General features: G+C 45.1%; 1 protein-coding gene across 1 annotated transcript; it reads left to right on the top strand.

The window, feature by feature from the left end:
• Positions 1-816: 816 nt before the first annotated feature.
• On the top strand, positions 817-17055 carry MYL9 (myosin light chain 9). The gene is made up of 4 exons (XM_079980085.1): positions 817-977; positions 10528-10735; positions 14467-14628; positions 15627-17055. Exons 2-4 carry the CDS (start codon positions 10552-10554, stop codon positions 15797-15799), a joined length of 519 nt encoding a protein of 172 aa, XP_079836211.1. The 5' UTR covers positions 817-977; positions 10528-10551; the 3' UTR covers positions 15800-17055.
• The last annotated feature ends 9986 nt before the right edge of the window (positions 17056-27041 follow it).

The raw sequence follows: 27041 nt of genomic DNA, 5'->3' as shown, positions 1-27041 counted from the left end.
CCCACAGTGGCACCAGGTTCCCTACTGGAGGGTAAGGCAGCCTCTAATTTCAAAATTTAAAAGTACCCAATGGATGGAAATACCGCAACAAGAAGCGTGCTGCAAAACATCAGCGTCATACAATTCTCCTCTTCGGAGCTCCTGCATGTTTGATTAGCAAGTGAATAATCCCCCCAACCAAAAAAAGAAAAGAAAAGTTCAGCGTCCCTCGACTGGGCGGAAGCAGCCCGAGGTCATCGCGGCTGCGATACCAGCCTGCGCCACAAGGGGGCGGGGCCGAGACTGGTGTTTGCTTTAACTGCGGAGGGAGGGATAGAGTGGAAGAGGAAACTTAAAATTAAAAGAAAAGTCGGGGTGGGGGAGATTTTCCTGTGTCTATGCTTTTATTTCGTACGAGGAGAAAACAGAAATGCTGGAATTCTGCGCAGGGAAAAGCTGTGCGTTGGGGAAAGAAAAAAATGCCAATGATCCCTGCGCCCAGGAAGTTTCTGGCTTTTAAAAGTTTCTTTAATAGCTTTGTTTAAACTCCTGCACCCAACCAGCATGGAAGGGCGTCCTTTGCAGCCTTAAAAAGGAAGCTGCGTCTCCATCCTCTCCATCGGCTGCTCCCGGCACCGCGAAGCCTCTGTTGCTTCTCCCGGTTCTCCTCCTCCCCAGCCCGGACATCATTTCATCTATATAAGGCAGAATCCTCGCTTGCCGTCCTCTTCTCTCCGTCCCCAGCCCCGCGTCCCCCGGCCGGGCTGCTGCCACCCGCACAGCTCGGCATTCTTTCGCCTTGTATGGCCAAATCCTTTGGGGTGGGAGGGAACCGTTTGGGCAAAGTCTCGGCTCCATTGGCCGCCTCGTCCGCCCGATCCCGCTCTTTCCAGACCAGGGCGATTGAAAACAACACAGCTAGAAGTCGCATCTTCTCTGCGGGGATCGTGGGGGAAGCGCTTTTCTCTGCCGGCTTGGAAGAAGTTTCTGTGTGACAGGTAAGCGCCCTTCTTTGGATTCCCCTTTGTTCCGTGAGGACGGGGCTGGTGGGTGGTCAAGACCAGGGTAGGGGAGAGAATGCGGGATAACTTGCTGCATATGACCCAGCCACTCATTAATCCGAAGTAACTAGTCCCTGTTGTCTTTGCTGCGGCAAAAGTAACTAGTCCCTGTTGTTTTTCGCTGTAAGAAACTAGCTGGCCTCCCCTGGTAATTTACTGCCTACTGGTTTCAAGACGCATGAGGTGTATGAGGAATAGTGACTCTAGGAAGGGAAGGTTTCTGGTTATTTATTTCAGCCTTCCCCAAGCTGGTGCCCCCCTGGAGATGTTTTGAACTACAACTCCCAGCAGCCCCCTTGCCGTACTTCCATGGGAGCTGTGGCCCAATGCATCAGCAGTGCTCCAGACTGAGGAAGTTTGATTTCCTTATTGTTCAAGGCAGCATACACAGTCCTCGCCCTCCATTACACCACTGCAACAATCCAGTCAGTTAGGTTAAGCTGGAAAAGAGAGAGGAGATGGGAGGAGAAACTGGTCCCGAGCCACACAGTGAGCATCATGGCTGAGCAGGGATTTGATTTTGAGTTTCTGCAGCGCAGGTTCAACACATTAACCACTGCACCTCACTGTCTGAGGATGAGATAGTTGGACAGTGTTCTTGAAGCTACCAGCATGAGTTTGACCAAACTGCAGGAGGCAGTGGAAGACAGGAGTGCCTGGCGTGCTCTGGTTCATGGGGTCACGAAGAGTCGGACACGACTAAATGACTAAACAACAACAACCTCACTGCCTCTTAGTGGTGGGGTGGGGTCCACTTTTGCCACTCCTTAAGCACCTTGCTTTGAGCATAGCAGCGTTGTCCCACAATGCAGAGCCCTCCTGATGTTTCGGACTACAATTCTTTCAACTCCAAACAACTAGAAGTATGGGAAGACGGTTGAAGTTTACCCAAGAAGTGCACAAGCTGTGGGATGTGATGTGGCCATCTCTTGATTTTTTGAAAGGTTCCCCTAACTTCCAGCATTACCCCCCCCCACCCTGGGCAGGAGAGCAAAGCAATGTCTTGTAGCCTATCTGTTCACCTTCTCAATACAAGAAATCTGGAGTTAGAGCATCCCCAAAACATAGCACCCCATCCTCTGCAAGCGACAGCCCCCCTCCGTACCCCAACACGGGAAAATGTGTTTCAGAGAAAGAAATGCCAACTGATACTGGAACAAGCGAGAGTCAAGCTCACTGGGGTTGCACAGGACCCATTTGCTTGTCTCCAGAATCTGTCACCCAGCCTAGCAGCAGGAAGCCTCACAGGTCAGTGACAGAGCAACTGCTTGGCCTGCAGAAGGTTGCAGGTTCAGTTCCCGGCAGCTGCAGTGCAGGGCTGGGAATGCCAGTCAGTGTAGCTCTGCTGCAAGTCAGCAGTCAGTTACATGGACCAGTGGTCTGACTTGCTACTGTATGTTCTAGTGATAAGCACAATCAGTGTTTCACGTTGAACTGATATACCTGACATTAAACAAATAATCTTCTAGCGGAGGGCACCCTTAAAAGAGTCCTCAGGTACACCCCTGGAAGACCTCATCACTAGTCCTCCCCTAAGTGTAGAATCTTGGCTGGCTGTGAGGGATGTCTGCTTACTCATGCACTCTGCCCATGCTCAGAAGGGCCCTTTTTATTACTACTTTGCATGTTCAAAAGTCAAGAGAAACACTGAAAAGCAATTCCAGGGCTGATCCCCAGAAGCAACTGAGCTCTGTTGACAGTGATCTGTGCAGTGCACACAGCTGGCTTTGTGGGTCTGGAGCAGAAATGAAACGGCTCTCTTCTGGCCTCTACCCCATCCTCCCATTGCAGGCCAAACAAAAAGCAAGGAAAGACATTGATCTGAAGAATTATGACACACCACTGCCATACTATGAGGTTTTCTCTGTCCATCATCAGAGGGGAAGGGGCATACCTCAGTGGCAGAACATCTGCTCTGCATGCACAAGGTTCCAGGTTCAATCCCTGGCATCTCCAGGTAGGGGTGGGAGAGACTCCTATCTTGCTGGAGGTTGGGCTTGATGACCCTTGGGGTCTGTCCCAACTCTATGACTCTATGACTCCTTGTATGAAACCCTGCAGGCTTGCTGCGAGTCAGTATTGAGCTAGATGGACCAATGGTATGACTCAGAATAAGGCACTTCCTATCTGGGCAGGTAAGCGACGCAGGTGGCGCTGTGGGTTAAACCACAGAGCCTAGATCTTTCTGATCAGAAGGTCGGCGGTTCGAATCCCCGCGACGGGGTGAGCTCCCGTTGCTCGCTCCCTGCTCCTGCCAACCTAGCAGTTCGAAAGCATGTCAAAGTGCAAGTAGATAAATAGGTGCCGCTCCGGCGGGAAGGTAAACGGCATTTCCGTGCGCTGCTCTGGTTCGCCAGCAGTGGCTTAGTCATGCTGGCCACATGACCCGGAAGCTGTACGCCGGCTCCCTCAGCCAATAAAGCGAGATGAGCACCACAACCCCAGAGTCGGTCACGACTGGACCTAATGGTCAGGGGTCCTTTATCTGGGCAGGTGGCAGGGAAGGGGGCATTTACTGAATGAATGCATACAGCAAACATGGGATGTTACCAATAATAATAAGAATAATTGCCTGGTGTGCAATGGGATACCCAGGGGGTGGGGATGAAGTGTCCTAACTCCACAGAAGCAGATTTTTAAACAATTTCCAATTAAACTTTTTATTGCACTAGCCATAGGCCATGGCATCATTCAGAAGGAGAACAAAAAAGAAACAGAAAAAAAGAACAATAACCATAACCATAAAAATCATCGGGCACAGACATACAATAAAACCACAGTCACGGCTACTAAAATTATTTGTTGCATTGAACAGAATAGAATAGCAGAAGATTCTCAGGTAAGATGTGCCAAATTAAATATCTGAATCCCCTTTGCAGTTTTTCGCTATTTTGTCTAGTTCCTTCCTCCTGATCTTCTTAGTTGCCAGCGCACAGTGTGCTACTTTATAAGTAACAAAGTCGTCGGTGTCGCTCAGCAGCCATTTCACCCTTTCCACCCTATTCAAATGTGTTCCATTCGTAAACAAGGGTTTTATAAATCAGTCTCTTGGGTCTATGTATAATGGGCGCTGCAATAAAGAATGGCGCAGTCCTCGACGCAGGGTTGTCCACACAGACAGAGTCTCTCTTCATAATGTACTTTGCCGTATAGTGTATATCTGGAGGGATGGTGTGGTGAACAGCATGTCTGATGGAGGTTCAAATCTCTAGGACACAGGAGGGCAGCTCACAGCCCAAAGGCTATATGCAGCCCATGCAGACCCTCTCTGCTGCCCACCACAAGTTCACTATCCCTCCCCTGTCACCCCCTTCTGCTGAGTGACACCATTGGTTGATTCAGCCCAGTGTTGTGTACATTGGCCACAGGTCTCTGGGATTTCAGACAGGGCTCTCTCACAGCCTGGAGATGCTGGAGATTGAAGCTGGGACTGCCTGCATGCAGAAAATGTGCTCTGCCATTGAGTGAAGTGTACAGATGGGTCAAGGGAAGGGAAGGGAAAGGAAAGGAAAGGAAGGAAAGAGAGTGGCCGCAGCAGTGAATGGCCAATTCAGTGTCATTTTGAGTTTGCAACCTCACATGGTGCTCTTGACCTGCTCGTGTGGGTATACCAAAATCCTGCTGCAAAATAATATTCTTTGGCTCACCGTGGATTTATTTTTGTCTCAGCTGCAAAAGCAACAGGTCAAATTCCTAACATCCCAGGCCTATGACTTCAGTCCAACAAAGGCAGAACAAAACAGTGGCTTGCAACACCACTGCAAAATCAGCATCTAACCTGGGGGGGCGGGGAGCCCAGTATACTGATACCGTCAGGGCCATGCAAGTTCTTTTGGGTGCCAGCACAGGACATTTTACTCCCTGAAGCCAAGTCCTAATGGGGCCACCTGCCCTGCTGCAGTCACTATTCTTTTTTAAAAAAAGAATAAAGCATTGATACACTATTCAGGTGCCAATTCCTGTCTTCATCTATCCCTCCTCCACCTCAGCTATTGTCTGTAAATTCACCCTACTGCATGCTAAGGCTGGTCCAGGTCTTCTCGATGGGTAGAAGCAAATGAGCACTCTCAGTAGCGTAGGAAGGGGGGTGCGGTGGGTGCGGATCGCCCCGGGTGTCATCACTGAGGGGGATGACAAAATGGCAAAAAAATGTGTTTTTGAAAAAATAACTCCCGCACCCACCACACGCCCCTTCCTACGCCAAAGCAGGAACACTCTCCCCTCGAGTGATTTCCAGAAAGCAGAAGCATTGCTGCCTCCAACTTTGCAGGCAGAGCATAGCCTTTATGGCTAGTAGCCTTCAACAGCCCTCTCCTCCATGAATCTGCCTAATCCAGAGGCATAGCTAGGTGAGGTGGGGGTACTGGGCCTGCAGCATGCCTGAGCCACATGTCTCTCCTGATTAGGGAGGCAGTGGGTAGACTGCCTGCAAGCTCCACGGTGCTTTTTCAAGCAGCTCGGGCTTGTGTCTGCCCACCGCCTCAGCCGCCCTACAGCTGAGGGGGAGGCTGCAGAGAGGCTCCACACAGCGTGCCCTGCCCTGGCTCACCCTGCCCTATGGGTGGTTTGTGCTGCCCCCAGCTGCAGGGCGCGCACGCCACCCCAAGCACCCGATCAGCTAGCTATGCTGCTGCTCTCATGCAGCCAGTGTTTTTTATCAGGGAGATGTATCATTTATATTCTCCATTTGACAGAAGAAAATACTTGTCCTGTAGCCAGGAGCAGGTCATTTAGAATAGGTCAAGCTGAGTTGAGATACCTGCTTATATGGAGTATTGACGAAAGATATTATTTTATTTTTTGGAAACGTTTTACTTTATTTTGAACGTTATGCACACGAAGTATTGAGAGCTAGTGGAGACCTGATTAGAATCTCATCTTTAGCACAAACTTGTTTTGATCCAAGGATAGATAGGGGAACATGCAGGCCTCTGGATATGGTTGGACAATAGCTCCCATAGGCCCCAGCCTGTTGGATGGGATCTGTGTCACCTGCGATTCAGTAGGAAATATCCAGGGATACTGGAGAGCTGGAGACAAATCAAGGTAGTGATACAAAAACAAAATGTGTTTCTGGGTGCTTCCCAGACAGAAGCTTAATAAAGTACAGTGGTACCTCGGGTTACATACGCTTCAGGTTACATACGCTTCAGGTTACAGACTCCGCTAACCCAGAAATAGTACCTCGGGTTAAGAACTTTGCTTCAGGATGAGAACAGATATTGTGCTCCTGTGGCACGGCAGCAGCAGGAGGCCCCATTAGCTAAAGTGGTGCTTCAGGTTAAGAACAGTTTCAGGTTAAGAACGGACCTCCGGAACAAATTAAATACTTAACCCAAGGTACCACTGTACTGTAAATGAACCATTCAGATGTTGCAAACTGGTTGTTGGCAACTTAAATGCATTTTTCCTGGAATGGGTGAAATCCAGATTAAAAGTGTGAGGGAAGAATATGGGGTGGCATTTTGATGCTGCGTTTTTTTTTAAAAAAAATCCATGCCTGAGGGGGACCACCAATCCTACAACTGACACCCAATCTGACTGCACCCTGAGTTCCCTCTGTGACTGATGGGAGAAAGATGTCTGCACGTGGTCCCAGATGCACTCTGATCAACTGCCTCCATGGCACCTGTTTGTGCCTATGGAACCTCTGCCTGAGTGTGTTTCTGAAGGAGGAACCTGCTTCTCAAGAGGGACTGCAGTAATGCAGGTCCCCCAAACACAGCCCCTAAGGAATGCAGGAAGGGTTCCCATCGCTCTTGGCTTCTGCTCCCTGCAAGTTCCTCTGTGATACGGCTAATGGAAAGGAGGCAGCTGGTGACAAATGTAATGTTGGGTAAAGTCCCACTCCAGGCAGGAGGACAAAAAGGCTTTTATCCTCTTTGTAGTGGGAGGTGTATCGAAGCCTTGAACTAATCATCTTGCCCCCCTTGTCTTCCTGGGGCTGGCAGAAAAGAGCTCCTCTCCTAGCCTGCGCTAACAAGCTAGCCTTTGAGCTCGGCAATCATTGTCTGGGGGCAGGGCTGCTCTCCCTCTCTCCCTTCATCTACCCTTCTCAGGATTGCTAAACAGCAACGCACTCCCAGCGTAACTGCTGGGCATGCTCTTATCAGCTACCTAAATGCATGGTGTTGTTGTTTTATAAAAAAAAAATTAATTCCCTGGAGTTAGAGAAGAACAAGGAGCTGGGCATTTTTTAGTCCTTGAATGTGTGTGCCTCTTTAGCAGGTACACACACACACACACACACACACACACACACACACACGGAGGAAGAGAGAGAGTGAGAGTTTCCCACAAAGGACTGCATTGCACAGAAAGTAGCATCAGGCCTGTACTAAGACTCTGACCTAGCATCCCTTTCCACTAGGAAGGGATTTACACACACACACACACACACACACACACACACACACACACACACACTACTAAGCTTCTCTGGCAGCATGGAACTGGGCATAAGCAGACCTGAATTTAGTTTGCCATGGCAGTTTCTGGAGAGCGAAGGAAATTGTTGTGTCATGCCTTCTAGACACTGACTAAGCTTGAGAGCAGGGCTGGCCCTACCATTAGGCAGAGTGAGGCAACTGCCTCAGCCAGCAAACGCTTGGGGAAGGAGGCAGCAGCCTCCTGGCTGTTTCTCCTGAACCCCTTGGCTGGAACCCCCTGCCTGCACCCACTGGCCTTAACTGGCTTCCTGCCAGTATTTATATAAGATACAATTGCTGGTCCAGTCTGCATTTGGACTGAGGTGCCATCTTGCCCTTCAAGCAGCAAAATGTGCCTTGAACCAGTCCTGCCTGAGAATTACAGAATCGCAGAGTTGGAAGGGATCACGAGGGTTATCTAGTCCAACTAGTGCAATGCAGGAATCGTTTGCCTGATGTGGGACTTGAACCCACAACCCTGAGATTAAGAGGCTCATGCTCTACCAACTGAGCTATCCCAGGAATGGAGCAAGCTAGTCCAAGCCCTGAGTGGAGAAAGGCTGCAGCTAGTGGCAGACCTTTGCACACAGAAGGTTCAATCCCTGTAGCTTCAGCTAAGGTTAGGAATGTTACCTGCCTGAAACCCTGGATAGCCATTGCAAGTCAGTGTAGACAATTACTGAGTTAAATGTTGCCAGTGGTCTGCCTTGGTAAGTGGTCTGCCTATGTTCCTGTGAGGTCTAAAGTGTGTGTGTGTGTGTGTGTGTGTGTGTGTGAGAGAGAGAGAGAGAGAGAGAGAGAGAGAGAGAGAGAGAGAGAGAAAGAAAGAAACATGGCATACGTACATATATACAATACAGATATAGATATTTTAAAATTCCTGCCCGTTCTTCTGATGAACTGGGAGGGAGCCTCTAATCCTTATTAACAAGCTCTAGCTGTAGGAAAGAGCACAGATCCACATGCCACACTCTGCCTGGCTAGACAGAGCGGGTGGGGAATGGAATGCTAAGAATCTGCTGGGAACAGATAATTTCCTGCTTATTCCGGAATAGGCCCAGCGCCTGCATCTTACTTGCAAGCCTGTCCTTATGAAAGGAGAATCAAAGAAAGACAATTTAGCTAAGGGTTGGTTCTTTAGAGGGAAGGATCTCCTGGTGAAAATTGCCCCAAGTTTCTGAAGGTATTGCTTCTGTCTCCCTAAGAAATCAGACACCAGCAGTGTAATGCTCTACACATCTGCTTAGAAGTAAGTCCCACTGAGTTCAATGGGGCTTACTCCCAGGTAGATGTGTGTACTAGGACTGGAACCTAAATGAGTAGCAAGTAGCATTGCCATTTCTCTTTCCCTTATCTGCCCCCCCCCATGGGTTTGTGTATCTTTAACAGCTGATTGTCAGGCAGATATTGAACAACAAAGGCTTTCACTATCCCCTATAGCTGCATATGTTGAATTTCCTGGGTAACTCTCAGGCATTAGGCTAGATGGGAACAATGTATATGCATGCACAGGGTAGCTCTCCCCACTCTAGCAATGGTGAGTTCTGGTGCAGTGAGCTGTCCGAAGAATGGGAAGTGGTCTTCATCACAGGTTTGTTGCAAGGCTGGACACAGTTTACGCTGGTGATTGCAATGGGCCACCATTTGTGTGCAGGCATGCTTTTTCTGTTGCTTTCAAATGTCTCAAATGTGTCATCATGATGCAAACCTCCCCATCCCACCGAAGGCAGCCCTGTTGAGGGAAGTTTTTTATATTTAATGCTGTATTGTGTTTTTAATATTTGGTTGGTAGCCGCCCAGAGTGGCTGGGGAAACCCAGCCAGATGGCGGGGTATAAATAAATTATTATTATTATTATTATTATTATTATTATTATTATTATTATTATTGCAGAAGCTCAGAAATGGATTCCCAGCTTGCCTTGGATGGTATTCGCAATACAAAGATTTGAATAGTTTACCAAAACTCTTCAAGATGCCATTTGAAGATGGTTGTTTTAGTCATGAGATTCAGAATGCAGCATTTGCTGAAGGCAGGGAAGCGGGGGGAGGGGGGCAGTATTGTGGCATCAGATCTTAAATCCTTCAGATAACATCTCCAAAATGTGAAATGATTAAACATTAGGGCAACCAGATGGAATGGAGGAAAGGGCTTCTATCATGAATACAGAAGGAGTGGTGTATTGGAACAGGGATGAAGCACTCTCACTTATTACACAGCCAGGACAATGGTGGCATCTCTTGGGGCTAAACTGCCTTGGTCCGGTATACCTGAAGGAGCGTCTCCACCCCCATTGTTCTGCCCGGACACTGAGTTCCAGCACAGAGGGCCTTCTGGCGGTTCCCTCACTGAGAAGCCAAGTTACAGGGAACCAGGCAGAGGGCCTTTTCGGTAGTAGCACCCACACTGTGGAACACAGTGCACACAATAAATAACTGCACACAATAAATAACTGGATGTACACACAATAAATAACTGGATGTACAAATGAACCCATTAACATGAATCCATTTTTTAAAGATACAAGACCAGAACGTCACAATTTTGTCAGGGGTTTGTTAACTGCTGCTAAAACATTAATTGCTGCTAAACGTGTGCTCCAATAATTCCAATGAACTGAAAATGGTTTATTAAAATAACGAAATTAATGTTTAAAGGAAAGTAGGCACAAAAGTGATAGCAGTGAGTGATTTGAGAATTGGCAATCTACCTTATTTCGTACATGAAATCAGAACATGTTAGAATTAATAATTATATATATTGTTATTGAAAGCCTTTTCACTGCTATCAAAAGTAATTATCTGATTACTTACTTACTTACAAGATAGAAATGATATAATATTTCTAAAATGAGGTAATAGTATTTTAAAGAACATATTATCTGTATTTGTGCTATATAATAGTGAAGATACAAATTTAATGTAGAATGCTCTGGTAGTAAATTAGTGAACATTCAACTGTAATATGTATTATGTCATCCATAGTCTGTAAACTTTGTATATTTAAAAAGGCTAAAAGAAGAAGTATTGTAAGCAAACAGTCTGTTTTGTTTTTCCTAGTCCCCTTCCAAAAACTCCACCAAGATGTCGAGCAAACGGGCCAAGGCGAAGACTACCAAGAAGCGCCCTCAGCGTGCGACTTCCAATGTCTTCGCCATGTTTGACCAGTCGCAGATCCAGGAGTTCAAGGAGGCTTTCAATATGATCGACCAAAACCGTGACGGATTCATAGACAAGGAAGATCTGCATGACATGCTGGCATCTCTCGGTAACAAAGCAGCATTGAGTCAAATGCAATTTCATTGTGAGCTGGCGTGGCTCCAGGGCTATTAGTGTGAGCTGTGAACCAGAAAGCCCTCCCTTTCAATCTCACCTCGGTCAAGAACTTAGTAGATAATCTTAAGGCAGGGATGGGGACCCTCTGTCTCTCCAGAGGTTGCTGCGCTACAGCTCCCATGATTCCCAACCATTGACCAGGCTGGTTAAATAGTTAGTTTGCTTGTTTTATTAAGCCTATATTTAAATTGAATTGGGGGAAGTGGTTTTACTGTTGCTGTTGCTTAAACAACCGGGTGTCAGAAACCTTTGCAAAGCTACTGCCAAGCAGCCAGACATCTACCAAAGATCTTCATCTGCTCAAAGCAACTAGAGATGTTGGTTCCTCATCTTGTAATGATGGTGCCAATACCTTTACATTAGTGATGAGGCTCCTGTGGCCCCTGCTTTAATCTCATGTTGCCCTAGAGGCACCTTAGACCCATTCTTGCTCTCTGGATCACAGTAGAGGATGGTCCATTGGGGTGTCAGGCACTTTCCTACCAACTCCATTCTGCCCCCAGATAGCCTGCACTTGCTTGCCTTCTTACTTTCAGCCATTCCAGGCACTGCCTGTCATTTTACGTGCCCTTGTGGAATGGATTTAGCGCAGCGCAACCAGTTCTACTCCACTGGGCGCTGAGCCTAGGAGGAGCCACAGGGTGTCATGACTATGACTGAAATATACTCGGAGTTGAGTGTGGATTTCATGTTCTTTATTCAGCTCATAGTAGCGAGGAATGAAAGTTCCCCCACAATATCTGCTTTATATACATTATATAATTCCGGGATTCTCCTGTAAGCCAATCAGGTTGCGGATTCACTTCCACCTGGAGCTGGATTGGGTGGCTCCGGCAGACCAATCATACTGCTGCATTGTTCTAGGACCAATCAGACTGCTGCATTCTGAATCCTATTGTTCTAGGACCAATCAGACTGCTGCATTTGGGATCCTATTCAACTCAGTACATAACACTGACATAGTGAAATGAGCAGAATGGAAGGTGAGAGACGGGGGCATGCACCAAATTTGGGGTTCTCACAGGGTATAGCTGAAATTCAAAAGACCAAAGTCTGCCCCTGATTAACAGGGCGGAGGATGGGGACAAAACTAGAATTACTTGGCTCTGTTGGTTATTGGCTGTGGCTCCACCTACTGCCTTTTGCCAGTGGCCAGCACTGATAGACAATCCCTCTGGGAATTGCTTCACCTCCTCCATTGTGTGTGAGAGAGGGGGAGAGAGAAAGAGCCATGGCTTTTATGCAGTGAATCAGGAGGTAGGGTGGGAGTTTTGCAGCAGAGGCAGATTTAGGGCAGCGTGACCGGTTCACCCACACTGGGTACTGAGCTGAGGGGGGCGCTGCAGGGCATTGCAACTGTGATGTAATGCACACACAGAAAGGAAGGTGAGAGGTGGGGCAGGGGGAAAGCCACCAAATTTTGGCCTCACACAGGGTGCTGCTGAAATTTGAAAGATCAAAGAACATCCCTGCTTGCAATAAGCCATGGAATATGAGGCAATGTTGGATTATTCAGCATCGACAAAAGAAAGTTCTTCGCACATAGTGAAACTATGAAATCTGATCCCACAAGTGGCAGTGATCCACATCTTGAAACTAAGATTTTAACAAGCCGAAAGAAGTCTGATGGCCAGGCCTAGCCTCTTATTCCCAGAAACTCCCCCTGCCCCAGATACCCAGGTCAGTTGCTAAATCAGGCAGGGCAGGGCTGACCTCAAATGTCACTCGGAAGCCTGAAGCCCTTGACCAACTCTGCAAAGCAAATCTTGCTCAAATGGCCAAGGGTGAGAGATGATGGGAGCTGCAGCCTAGCAACATTTGGGGAGCTACGGGACCCTCATCCCCCTTGCTCAAGGCTTCAGACAGTTCTGGGTAACTGTTGGACTTCGTGGTTTGCAAAATAGGGGTCAGCCATTGCTTCTTCGTCCCAGAATCCTAGGTGCAACCTGAGGCCAGCAGCATTTAGCAGACACTAATCCAATCCAATCCAATCCAATCCATATTCAAATTAAGGTTGTACGCACAGCATCCGTTTAAAGCACATTTAAAATATATGACTTTTCCTCAAAGAATCATGGGAACTATAGTTCGCTAAGGCTGCTGGAAACTGTTGCTGTATGAGGCTTAAACTGTCTTTTTGTGGGGTGGGGATGTGCTTTAAATGTATAGTATGTACACAGCCTGAGTCTAGTTGCGATCTTATGGGTGCCATGTTGTTTATTTATTTTGTTCTCCTCTTTAACCCCTGCTTTGCATAATCCAGCCTGTGAAAGAATTAGGAAGAACTCAAAATTATGGTCACTATTTTGTGACTTTCTGGTTGGTCCTAAAAAAGGGATTGTCCAAATTGTGGATTTTGAGACAAACAAGAACAGATTTGGCTTCTGGCAGACAGGCTTATAGTCACCCCAGGCAGACTCAGTCTCAGTGTGGTGACAGTTGTGGGATGAAAGGGTCCTCTATGAATATCCAGATCACAAAGGCCAGCCTGCATTCTGCACACTCACTGAACCATTGTCAAGCTCATTTCAAGGCCAGTAAATTCATCCTGAGTAGAGAGGTTGTGGAGACTATAAATCAAGGAAATAAAATGGTTGAGAGAACACCTGAATGCATGGAGAGGAATCAGGAAGTAGTCATCAGATTAGTACAGTTCAGAGTTTTAAATTATTTTAAGCATTGTATTTGTACTGATGACCACTAGAGGGCACTTAGGTAGATAAAAGTACATCTTGGTTTAATGTAGAGACTGATGAGCAATCCAGGAGAACTAAGTCATCCTGACTTGGCAGTTTTTCTCTCCTCCCAGGGTATTTTTCCCCTTTCAGACAGCCGTTCCTTTTGACTCATCATGCTTGTCTCCTAACTAAGCCATAACCCCAGGACCTGGTTTTATAGGCCATTTCCAGGGAAGCTCCTAGGAAACGTGTCTTCTTCGTGAGCAAAGGGCCCTTTCACCTTTGAGGATAAGGTCACAGGGGTGTTTTATTGCCCTGGTTTAGTTACGCCACTAAGAAATGTTTATATTCAGGTTTCTGTTACGAATCCCTTGCAGAGAAGGAGCAAACTTCACACTGCTAGGATACAGTCAAGGCAGCTGACCTGGACTGAGCATACTGTTAACACTTTTGGACACTTCCCATCATTATGATTCCTTCTATCATCCACATCTTGTACACGAGTACAAACTGAGGTTGCAATCCTATGCCCACTTACCTAAAAGCAAGTTCCGTTGAACTCAGTGGAACATACTTTTGAATAGGATTGCACTGCAGCTCATATCATCCTTGACCCCTGGGCCTGATGGAAATAGCAGTCCAACTCATCTGGGTGGCAAGAGGTTCCCCATTCCTGGTGTAAAGACAAATGCTTACCAAAAAAAAGCATTGTTGTACAGCCAGAACGAGAATTAATCTTGAAGAGACAAGTGCAAGGATGGAGGATTCCAATATATTTACATTCTCCTCCTCCTCCTTGTTTTTGTTGCTGCTTTGCTAGGTGAATCCAGTTCCAACCCCTCAATTTTTCTCTCCTCTGGTCACAGACAGAGAAGGCAATGCAGTGGCCACATCTTGTGGGGCTCAAGCAGTGAGCTTGAATTGCTCTGCTGGGCCAGGGCCTTTCAAACGTGGACTAATCTCTCATCCGACTTGTACCTTTCAGGGAAGAATCCTACGGATGAGTACCTGGAGGGCATGATGAGTGAGGCACCTGGGCCCATCAACTTCACCATGTTCCTCACCATGTTTGGAGAGAAGCTGAATGGAACTGATCCGGAAGATGTCATCCGCAATGCTTTTGCTTGCTTTGATGAGGAAGCCACAGGTATGTTCCATGCAGACCACCTCTCCATTGCAAACTGGATAGTCTAAGATAGGTTGTGGCAGCAGTTAGAGCCAAACAAACATGCTGCTGTGTGTCAGTAGAAATCTTCACACATATCTGAGGCCAAGGAAGGATACAGCTGGCTCTCCCTTCTTTCATTCTGCTCACTTGCCTCCTCCACAATCAGTTCAGACTGTAAACTCCTGGAGGCTGGGATCTGTGCCTTTGGATTGTACTACTCGGTGAAGCACTATGTACACTGTTGTTGCCAGCAAAATAACAATAGTGATTCAACCCTTAATAAGTGAGGAGGTATGCTTATTGGATGGGACGCAGGTGGTGCTGTGGGTTAAAGCCTCAGCGCCTAGGACTTGCCGATCGAAAGGTTGGCGGTTCGAATCCCTGCGGCGGGGTGCGCTCCCGCTGCTCGGTCCCAGCGCCTGCCAACCTAGCAGTTCGAAAGCACCTCCGGGTGCAAGTAGATAAATAGGGACCGCTTACCAGCGGGAAGGTAAACGGCGTTTCCGTGTGCGGCTCTGGCTCGCCAGAGCAGCGATGTCACGCTGGCCACGTGACCCGGAAGTGTCTCCGGACAGCGCTGGCCCCTGGCCTCTTAAGTGAGATGGGCGCACAACCCCAGAGTCTGTCAAGACTGGCCCGTATGGGCAGGGGTACCTTTACCTTTTACCTTTTATGCTTATTGGAACGGAGGCTGTAATGAGACGGAAGCTTACTGGCCTCCCTTTGCTTGGAAATGAATTAAATAAAATAAACCCTAAATATTAGGCAGGAAATAGCTATGGCCCGGTGTGGATTATTTTAGTTCAAATAAAATTTGTCTGCCCAGTGGGACATAGGCCCACAAACCCTTGAGAAACACTCAGTAGTAGCCAAAGCCAAAACATTATTTATCTTAGAGGGCCACCTCAGAAGTGACCTTCCACTAATCTCAGATTTGGTTCTCCACCCCCACCCAATCGTCTCCGCCATTCATACAGGTTTCATTCATGAAGACCACCTGCGGGAACTGCTCACCACCATGGGTGACCGGTTCACGGACGAAGAAGTTGATGAGATGTATCGAGAGGCCCCCATTGACAAGAAAGGCAACTTCAACTATGTGGAGTTCACCCGTATCCTGAAGCATGGAGCCAAAGACAAAGATGATTAAAACTAAGAGATTCCGATATGCAGTTGCCCCTGTTTAAGTCCCATTCCCCTTACTCTTCCTCAAAGATTCCCTGCTGCCATGGTCAAGTGTCAGAGTGGGCTAACCCTGAAATATTTCAACAGAATTAGCCCTACCTCTAAATAAAGAATAAGATTTTTGCATGTACACCCCCACCCACTTCTCAATTTGGAGGTCTCATTGAGTAAGGTACTTGTGAAATTTGTCTTTTCAAAGGAGTCTAATTGGAAACATTTTTGAAGAGGAAGGTAGAAGGGATTCTGAAGATGCAGCTCCCTGTCTGGCTGTGTTCAGCACATCTGTTGGGGGGGGACCCACCCCCACCCCCACCCCCACCCAGCACTGGATCTAATATAAGTTAAGGAGGCCTGATTAAATTGCCCTTTGAGTCTTTACCTAGAAAACTGATGCTTCTATTATTACCACTATTTATCACTTATACAGCACTTTAAACTTGTAGAGTGACTTCCCATCTGCCACCACAACTCTGTGGGGTAAGACACTGTTATTCCCAGCTGAGGCAGACATGTACCCAGAGCCGCACACAATACCTACAGAGGTGAGACTTGAACCCAGCTCTTCCAGATTCTAAATTGAACTTTATTATGCTAGACCATATCAGCCTTCCTCGCTGTTTATCTTGCACCCATTCAAAACCCACTGGGCATCAATCCAGCCTTGGGGTTGTTGTCTATCCTGATTTAGATGGCCTGGTCTGTTTTGCCCTTGTGATCCTTTGTGCACAACTAACACCTTTTCATTTGAAGATTGGCAGAGCACATTCCACACACCCCACACCTGTGGAACAGAGATTCACTTGACTTTCCCTTTGTTTTCCATTTCATCCCAAATTTGTGTTGCCTGTTGGGTTGTGGCACTGGTTAAAATTAAAATGACTGCTTCACCAAGTCATCCTCTCTTTGATCTCAAATCCAGCATTTTGTGATTTCTTGCCGGCTACCTGAAAAAGTTGAGCAGGAAGAGCACAAAAATTAAAAGCTCACCTATCCACTCTACATCTACCTTGATTTTGGAAGAACTTGCTATCATTAGTCCTTTCCATTATGAAAAAGTATATTTTTTTGAATATAGCAGAAGACCATCTATAACCCATCCTGGCTAACTTCCCAGTCAATAAAATAAGGATGTAGCCTGTACAGTTGTTTGTTGACAATCAGACCAAAGATTTTGAAACTGAAGGGGGGAAAGGAAATTGCCTATAAAGAGTATAATACGAATATGTTCTGGCTCATTATTTGGTTTTCTACTTTTATTGGATGTGTTTGAAAACAGATGTATTAATTATATACACTTATTATATCTAAAGAATGGAACAAGAACTCCTTTTAGCCTTTCATGCAGCCTTCAATTTACATGCCTGAACTGAATATAGCCTAAAACTAGAAGCCAATATTATTGGGTGGTTGTGCACAAATTTGCATGATCACCTAACTCAAGGAAACTCAGACTATGCAAACACTCACACCTACTAATTTGCTGAAATTAGTAGGACTAAAACCTCAAACCTATATATGCATATTCAGGAGGAGATCACATTTGAATTCAATAGCGCTTTGCTCAGATAAGTGTGCACAGAACTGCAGGCCACAGTGAACCGCCAAACACTTAAACACCATTGGCTTTGATGGTACACCCAGCTTTCTCTAAGCATGGTCAATGTCTTTAGAATCAGGAGGTAAGTCTAACATTTTCTGTGAAAAGCAGAAAGCTGTCTACAACAGTTAGGTCAATAACTAAACTTTTAAACATATTTTGCATTAGAGCAAAGGTCGAAGGGCCTCATGGCGCTCTCAGCTCTGCCTATTGACTGGCTCTCATTGGAGCTAGAATACAGGCAAAAAAAGCTTGTTAACCCAGTCCTCCTTACTGTGAATGCCAGCAGAGGCTTATGCACCCACTAGGCATTCACAACAGAAAAGGATTATTGAATTCCTGCCAACAGCGTGAGCTGCAGCAAAGGTTCTATCTGTTACATCCTTGAACCCACCTCCTTATGCAATGTAGCACCTCCTTTAGGCCAGTGCCTTGACTCTTACGGGGTGTGAGTAAGTGACCGGTATGATAAGGGGAGAATCCTTAGGGGATTTCAAGGAGGGTGGGCAGGTGGGACTCTCGGGCTGCTAGTTGCCTATCCCTGTTTCCCCAATTTCCCCTATGGCTGTGTTCTGTCACCTAGCAACTCAATAGCATGTTAAGCATACAGAGGTTCCTCTCTCCATCTTCTTACTCCAATGTCCAGTGTATTTTACCACACTAACTACAACAGTCACCTCTAACCTTGCCCACATATATTAGAAATGACAATATATGTAGAGTTATAGAATTGTAGACTTAGAAGGCATCTAGTTCAACCCCCTGCAATGCAGGAATATGTAGCTGTCCCATACAAGGATTAAACCAGCAACCTTGGCCTTATCAGCACCATGCTCTAACCAATTTAGCTGGAGTTTGCCATAATGTGTGCAGAACAGGTTGGGTGTTGTTTTTTTTGGTGGAAGAGAATCTCTGGCTTTTGTCTGACAGGAATGTAGCCTATAATGTTAAGTCTACATCCATTGCTCCACTCAGTTTTTTTGTCTCTGACCCTGCCCATCTGTGGTACAACACCTTAAGAAGGTAGTCCATGTAGAAAAGTGAACTTTGGGTTGAAAATAATGTTTCCTCATCCATGAAGATTATGGAGGAGGCTCTCCACAAAAGGCGATCTAGCTATCTGTTTGAGGACAGAAGGGGTGTCATTTCCCACCCATTCTGTCTGCACCTTCAGCTAAAATAGGTAAAGGGACCCCTGACCGTTAGGCCCAGTCATGGCCAACTCTGGGGTTGCGGTGCTCATCTCGCTTTATTGGCCAAGGGAGCCGGCATACAGCTTCCGGGTCATGTGGCCAGCATGACTAAGCCGCTTCTGGTGAACCAGAGCAGTGCACAGAAACGCCGTTTACCTTCCCGCTGGAGCGATACCTACTTATCTACTTGAACTGTGAGCTTTCAAACTGCTAGGTTGGCAGGAGCAGGGACCGAGTAATGGGAGCTCACTCCGTCGTGGGGATTCGAACTGGCAACATTCTGATCAGCAAGCCCTAGGGCTCTGTGGTTTAACCCACAGCACCACCCGCATCCCTCATGCACCGTCAGCTACTTCTGGTTAAATGCGAACTACACAATAAATAGTCCAGGCATTTTTCAGGCTGCAGAAACTTCAACACCACTCAAATGTACAATACACAAGTGGGGCATCACTCCTGAGTCTCCCGCAGCCAACACTGTGAAATGCCACATAATTCAATTTACATGGCACTCAACCCTGCCGTGAGGAAAGGTTACAACATTGCAGGCATTTTGTCTTGGAAGAAAAGGTTGAGGTGGGGACATGAAGGAAGTTTATAAATTTATGTGGAGAAAGCGGTGAGGAGAAGTTTTTCCTCCCACTTTCATAACACTAGAACTCAGCGTCATCCAATGAAGCTGAATGGAGAAAAGGTCAGGGCAATCAAAATGAAATGCTTCACCACACGGCGTGGAGTGAAACCTATATAATTTCCTCCTATTTATTTACTGTATTATATTTCTTTCCCACTTTTCCTCAAAGGGAGCTTATAGTAGTGTACATTGTTCTCTCTTCCCCACCCCCCACCCTGGCTGTTTTGGGTTTCAAGCATCTCATTTGTGAAGTGCTGATGTTCTGAATATGGCAATATGTACAAAGTGATCTCCACCCCCACAAGTATGCATTCCCGCAAGGATGCATCCCTATCTTTTAAACAAGGCTGGATTAGAAGCGATAGACAGGGCCGGCCCTACCATTAGACAGCGTGAGGTGGCCATCTTAGGCAGCTGATTTTCAGGGTCCTAAAAGGGCAGCAATCATTTACTTACTATTTTTATTTAGTGTGAGGGTGGGGTAGAATATTCAGGCACAAGGGCTGAATGTGGCCCTCCATGCCTCTCAATGTGGCCTTCAGAACAACGTCTTCTTCTTACCCCACCCATCCTAGGCCACACCCCTCACTGGCCCTGTTTTTGCCTATCTGTAATGTGTCCTTAAACTCTGATGATGCCTCTTGCTTGTCTGAATGGAAGACAGAGGTGGGTGGGTGGGTGAGTAACTAGCCTACTGTACAAAGATAATTTTTTACATTAATTGCTCTGTGGCCCTTGGAATGTTGCCTAGAAGGGAATGAGGCCCTAGGGCTGCAAAAGATTTCCACCACCCTGCTGAAGTACAGGGAGATGCTTTGACAAGCAGAGAGAGGGACAAGCAGAGAGTTCTGTTTGTGGGAAGTTTCATGCCAGAAGGTGCAAAGGGGAAAGTAAGAAAAACAAAGGGTTGCCACCTTCATTGTCCTGGCAGATGTCCTGTACCTTTAGCAGCTGAGTGACAGGCAGAAACACAACAGCGGCACCTTTCCCTCATTTTCCGCCAGAGTAAAAGACGGATCTCTTGGATTTCTGACTGTCATGAAGTCAGAGTTCTCCTGGGAGTACAGAGAAGGGCTAGACGTTAGAGCAAACATCCTACTAACTTGAGTTACACTGAAGAACAATGGGCTTAACTGAAACTACTGACTTATCCCCCATAGCGTAGGGGGATGGGAAGAGAACTGTGCCTGAGGGGAATTTTTGAAAGGGATTTGTGGTGTAGAAAGCCAAGGATGTGTCCTAATTGTGATGCATGGATTTTTTTTACATTAATTCAGAGATTTTCTAGTTTATGTTTAAATCCTGAATACTCAATCCAATATGTATTAAAGGGAACTATGTCTCCTGAAGGAGCCTTAGCTGCTATCTAGATTCTAGAATATATACTGAGGATCACCTTCTTTGCTGGTTAAGAAGATTTGGCCAGGAACTTCTAGAACTGAGAGATTTTTTACAGCAATGCATTTAGATTTTAACACCCTCAGAGTTCATTGACCATGAATGTATGAAGAAAAACAAGAGGAAGTCAAGGTAAGCAATTGATAGTTTCAGAACTACTTCCCTACTTTTGAACTTTGAAAATTGTGTTGCTTGGGGGGGGGGAGGCGGGGAAAGCCTGGTAACTTGAGTTCAATGAGTTATTTATTTATAGGAATGGTGTTAATTTGAAGTGATTTCCCCTCCCACCTTGCTTGTAAAAAGTTTGTTTTTTTCCTAAATGAATTTTATTCTGAACATTCTAACCATTGGAGGCAGTTAGATTTAGAAGTATTGTTTACATGTGGCAAGCTGCTGATACTTACAATAAAAAATTCCCCTGTATGAGATTTAAGACTTAATTTTAGAAAGGTATTTCTCAATTTATTATTCAGAAGCAAAACTGAAACTTCATAAATTCAAATGGTGAAGTCTTGCCATATTACAAAATTTTGGATAGCAAAATTTTGGATCTGCCTTTATTGCTGCTGGATTTATTTTGTTGTTGCTGTGTTTTAATGGATTTTATTGTAAACTGCCTCAGGTGGTATGTAAATTCATTTAAGAAATCTCTATAAAACTCCTGGAGCACCGCACCACTTCTGCATTAGTTTTCAAATGTTCATTTGTGTATGAAATACTGTTATGACAACAGCAAATGAAGCATTAACTTAATGCAATCATTGAGTCCCAAGGTGCTACTGGAAGGAATTTTTTTTGTTTTGAGTCCCATGAGTGAGTGTTTTCATTTCTACCTGGTTTTATCCACTGCAACTAAAATCTGAATAGCTAATTTGCTAAAGGGAGCTAAAATCAATTGAATCCAGATGTAAATCCACTCATGTCCTCTATGCAAAGATTAACAAAAGAAGCTATCTATTGAAGCAGCTCAGGTGACTAGGAATTTGAGATAAGGAATTTGAAGACTGTTCAAATTCATTGAATTAAAATGGGTGTGTTGAGGCAAAAGAAAAAAGTTTCAAAGCTTGCTCAAAGGAAATCAAGGAGTGTTAGAAACATTTCCAGTGTGTTTGGAATGTTATGTTTGTATTCTTATATTGAGTAAAGACAGCAAAACTGATTGTGTTTACCATTTTCCACTGTTGTGAGTGGTCACTTGGCTTATCTTCAGAAATGTCACAGGCTATTATTCTTTTTCCTTTCATTCACATTTGGCCTCATTTCCCACCCTCTATACTTGTTACCTGGAGATAATTGCTTAATGCATCTGATGAGGTGATTCAGCAAAGGTTTATGCTGCAATTAAATCTGTCAAGATTTTAAAGTGACAGTAACACTCCCTATTCTTTTGGGGCAAGTTATGGTGATTACCTGGGGCTACAGAAAACTTTTAAGGATGCTGGAAATGGTTTGACAGCAGCATCACTACCTGTGATGAAGGTACACACATTTTGTTCCTTTATCATCTGATTGGATAAGTTTTGTTTACAATGAAAAAAACGTGTAGGCAACAGTGGGTTGTTGAAATTACAGCAAACTACCTTAAACACTCTGAAATACATGATGTCTTGATGCCTTGCTCTACCAAAAGATATTATAAGAATAAATGAGGTCTTGGAAGGCTAAAGGTTACCCACATCTGCCCATAGCTGTCAACTTTCCCTTTTTTTGTGGAAAATTCCCTTATTCCAGCACCGTTTCCCACTGCTTCCCGCTGCTATCCCTGATTGTTAGATATCCCGTAGACAGTCCCCGGGACAGGTGAGGCTGCCGATCCCTTATTTTCGTGGCTGCTGATCCCTTATTTTCAAAGTTAACAGCTATGCATCTGCCCTGCCTTATTTTACAGATTCAAATAAAGTAGGGCAAGTGTGGGTAATCTTTGGCCCTCCTGGTGTTGCTGGACTGCAACCCCCATCACCACTGGCCATCGGCCATTCTTGGTGGTTTCAGTGATGTCTAGAAGGCCCAAAGTTGTATTCTTATATTGCCCTCCAGATGTTGTTGGACCCCCAATGCCCATCAGCTCCCACTGGTATGGGCAATAGTCAGGGATGATGGGAGTTGCACTTCAGCAACGTCTGGAGGGCTGTAGGTTCTCCACTGCTGCTGCTGAAGATCAGTCCCATTAATTTACTTTTACTGCTGCTCTCCCTCCAAAGAACCTAGGGTGGCATACGCCTTCCCCCATTTTATCCTTGCAACAACCCTGTGAGGAACACAGGAAGACAGGAAGCTGCCTTGTACCAAGCCAGACCATTGGTCCACCTTACTCAGGGTTGTATACTGGCAGCAGCTCTTCAAGGTTTCAGATAGGAGGTCTTTCTTAGCCTTATCTGAAGATGCGAGGGATTCAACCTGGGATCTTTTGCATGCAAAGCAGATGGTTTAGTACTGAACTAAGGCACTTGCCCCCAATCAATCAGGAAGCTTTCTGTTTGGGTCTCCCTTGTCCAAGAAACTATGCCACACTAACCCTATCTGTTAACTGCCAATTGAATTGCAGAACTTTATGCAGAGTCCTTACCGCATTTACCTGCCTTCAGAGTCTTTATATTTTTATTCATGCAACCATCACATGCAAGCACCATCTTCTGAATCAAACTGAGCGGTCATTTCTTGTTATCTCTCTTCAAAGGTTGTTTAAAATTAACTGCTTCGAAATATCAGGTAGCCTTAGCATGGTCTTCTCAAATCCATTCATAGTCTCTCTAAACAATTTATATTGCCACCGTTTTGGTTGCTGTTCACACCATAACCTTAAAGTACCCCACAAAGAATCCTCACAAGGGTACAATTCCCAGCAATTCTTAACAATCTAAAATTCAGAGGTTCTTTTGGGGGTGGGAAATGTGCTTTAAAGGTATGGTATGTACACAGCCTTTGCTATATAGTGGACGCTTGGGTTGCGAACGTGATCCGTGCGGGATGCACGTTCACAACCCGCAGTGGCGTGTCTGTGCACGCGCGGGTTGTGATTCGGCGCTTCTGCGCATGTGCGACCGCTGAAACCTGGAAGTCACCCATTCCAGTACTTCTGGGTTTTGGCGGTTTGTAACCCGAAAAAACGCAACCTGAAGCATTTGTAGCCTGAGGTATGACTGTAGTTGTCAATTTTAAGCAAACATTGCTAACCAATTATTTCATTTCTGATCTTGAATACTTCATTCTTGCTGGATTTACCTTCCTATCATCTTTGTTCAAGACATTGGCTATGATAATGGGAAGATGCATCAAAAGGAGGGTTTTTTTGTTATTAATTTTATTCAAGATTTATTCTGATTCTGCATTGAGAAGATGCTGAAAAACTGTGATGTATCAAAATTTTATGTTGTTGTTATATATTATACCCTCCCCATCTGGCCGGGCCTCCCCAGCCACTCTGGGCAGCTGCCAACAGGATATTAAGAACACAATAAAACATCAAACATTTAAAACTTCCCTAAATAGGCTGCCTTCTGATGTCTTCTAAAATCAGATAGATGTTTATTTCCTTGACATCTGGTGGGAGGGCATTCCATTAGGTGGGCGCCACTACTGAGAAGGCCCTCTGCCTGGTTTTATATCACTTTGATAAAATAAATCTTATTTTAAACTTTTATATCTGTTTCATTTTAAGGCTGCAATCCTACATGTACATACATGTAACCCCTGCTCCCCTTAAACTAAATGGAGCTTCCCCTCTGAGTAAACATGCATAGGATTAGACTGTGAGCCAGTGTGACAAAATGGCTTTTGCTGGATTAGGACAATTGAGGCTGAGGTTCAAATCCCTATTCAGCCACGAGACTCTCAGGGTGATGATAAACCTGTTACCATTGCTCCACCTAACCTACCTCACAGGGTTGTTGTGTTGATTCTCCTCTTCCCCCATTTTATGACATCTTCTATTCTTTGAGAGTAAATGGATAAAAATGTAAGAAAGAAATTGTTTTTTTAAAAAATCTTTCAAAACATACATAAGAAAGGTTCTGCTAGACAAGGCCCAAAGTCCACCAGATTTATTTAGCATAAAGTGGCATGCTCAACATGCAAGCCCAGGAGATCTTCATCCTGGTATTTCTTGTGAGCAATACCATCACATTCTCCCATATAAATAATATATTATTATTATTATTATTATTATTATTATTATTATTATTATTACCCTTTTGGAGAGGTGAGCCACAGCTGCCTTGCAAATACACTTGCCCAGCTCAGCATTGATGGAGGGGTTGTGGGTTATAGTGGAGCCCAGGTCGACAAAATCTTCTACCACTTCACAAATGTGGTCACCAGTGCTGATGCGTAGAGCGCTGGTGACATCTTGACCCAGGATGTTGGTCTTTGTCAGGTTGGTGGTAAGGTCAAACTCCATGCAGACTTGGGCAAGACAGTTGATGAGACTCTGTAGAGCTTCCTAAATTAAGCTGAATGCTGGAAGATTTATGATGGAGAAAAGGACACAGTGAAAGTATGAATTTTGCTACTACTGAATGGTCAACAACTCAGATGGATTGAAAAGGGAATTAAACAAATTCATGATGGATAAGGTTATTATTAGCCATGGTGGCTGTGCACTACCTCCAACACTGGAGGCAGTAACGACCCTGAATGTGGAAATCGATCAAGAGAGTGCCACTGTGCTCATGTGATTCTAGTGGACGTCTCTCTTGCAGGTGGTTGTGAGAGAAGGATGCTGAGCCTTGGATTTGATCCAGCAGGCAGGGCTTTTCTTGTTAGGCTGCCACTTCTTACTATCAACTTGCTTCAGATGGGCTTTGTTAGATCCCAAGCCTATGTCTTCGTTTTTCCATTCGTTAGATTTCCTCTTAAAAATAATTACCCCATTCAGCCTCTCTCTGCATGTATACTGAGGCATCATGGGATCTCTTGCCTGGCTTGGGTGAAATCTTCATCAGCCCAGCCTTTCTCTTTTACCGCTTGCCCTTCCATCTTCAGCCCAGAGTCACTGATTAACTGGTAACTCTGCTATCTCTGTCACCCTGTATCCCCTCAGCCCCAAGAGGTCAGAAAACAAACAGGGAGCTTGCAGGCAATGATTTCTCTACCAGCTTGACTGGAGACAAAAAACCAAATGAGCAAACACAAGATGGTGGTGGAGCCACCATTGCTCTGTGAATAGCAGTGTCACAACTAACCATAACTGTGCCCAATGTGGGATACATATGGTGTCGCCCCTCATGTTATTGCTATATACGTAGATATCTATTTAAATTAGATCCACAGATTTTAAAGTAAATAAGAAAAGTTATTATCAGTGCTGGCTGGTAGCATTTTGACTTGATAGGGTTGCAATTGTTTAACCTTGCTGTTTTCAGCACGGTAGGAGTTGTACAGCATTTATTTATGAAAGTGTGTCATCAGGTGTGTAAAGTGCCACTGTCCCCTCACTAACCCCACCCCTGTATTCTGTGAAAATCTATCGTCAGGGGAAGAGTCTCCATTTAAGAGGACCCAAGTGTGATTTTCAGACAAGATTTAACTCCATTGCTCTTATTTAGAAATTAAGCCATACCACATGACATAAGATTCTGTATTCATGTATTGACTACTCTTACATATCCATTGCCAAACCTCATCACAAACACACAAATGGTTTTTTAAATGTGAGCAGCACTTGCTTCCAGTTTCATGCAGTTTTCCTTCCCTCAAAAAACAACGTTGTAATTTTTCCTTATCCAAAACACATTTTTCCTCTAAATTAAAAGCATCATTTTTTTAAAAAAAAAATGATTGTTTGAGCCAGGGCACATGAGAGCACATCACAATATAGTGGAAATGCGTGGCTCAGTCCTCAAAATGTCTCTGCTCAGGGGTAGAGTACATCACACCAGTGTAATCATAACCAGCCTTTAAAGTCTGAGAGTAGGGTGAATATCTTCCAGCTTTGGGGGATATGGAGTCTGTCAGTGTGATACTCAGACAGGGCTAGACACCAATTTTTTCCTTTTAGAAATTCATTGAAAAAACTCATCAGATTACAGGGGGTTGGATTAGATGACCCTTAGAGTTCCTCCCAACTCTACAATTGTATGATTCTAAATAGTAACACCATTTCTCTTCCTTTTGCATTCAATGTATTCTGAAGTTAGACAAGAGGAGGGGTTTGTTGGAAGCAGAACCACACACATTTTGTGGAAATACTCTAAAAAATATTCCGGAATTGCACATGGCTTAGAATCAGTCACCCTGTTACCACTCAGTTAGGTACTGCAGCTTTTAATGAGTGTATGCAGGAAAAAGTTAATACAGAATGTGTTGCAATACATACACAAGTCATCCAATATTCTCCTCAACAATCCAGTTCACAAAAATAAATATAAAATGAATAAGTAGCAAAATA

Source organism: Podarcis cretensis (genome assembly GCF_951804945.1).
Source record: "Podarcis cretensis genome assembly, chromosome: 6".
Lineage (NCBI taxonomy): Eukaryota > Metazoa > Chordata > Lepidosauria > Squamata > Lacertidae > Podarcis > Podarcis cretensis.
Note: the sequence above shows the minus strand (reverse complement) of the source record. Positions and strands in the feature narration are given on the sequence as shown.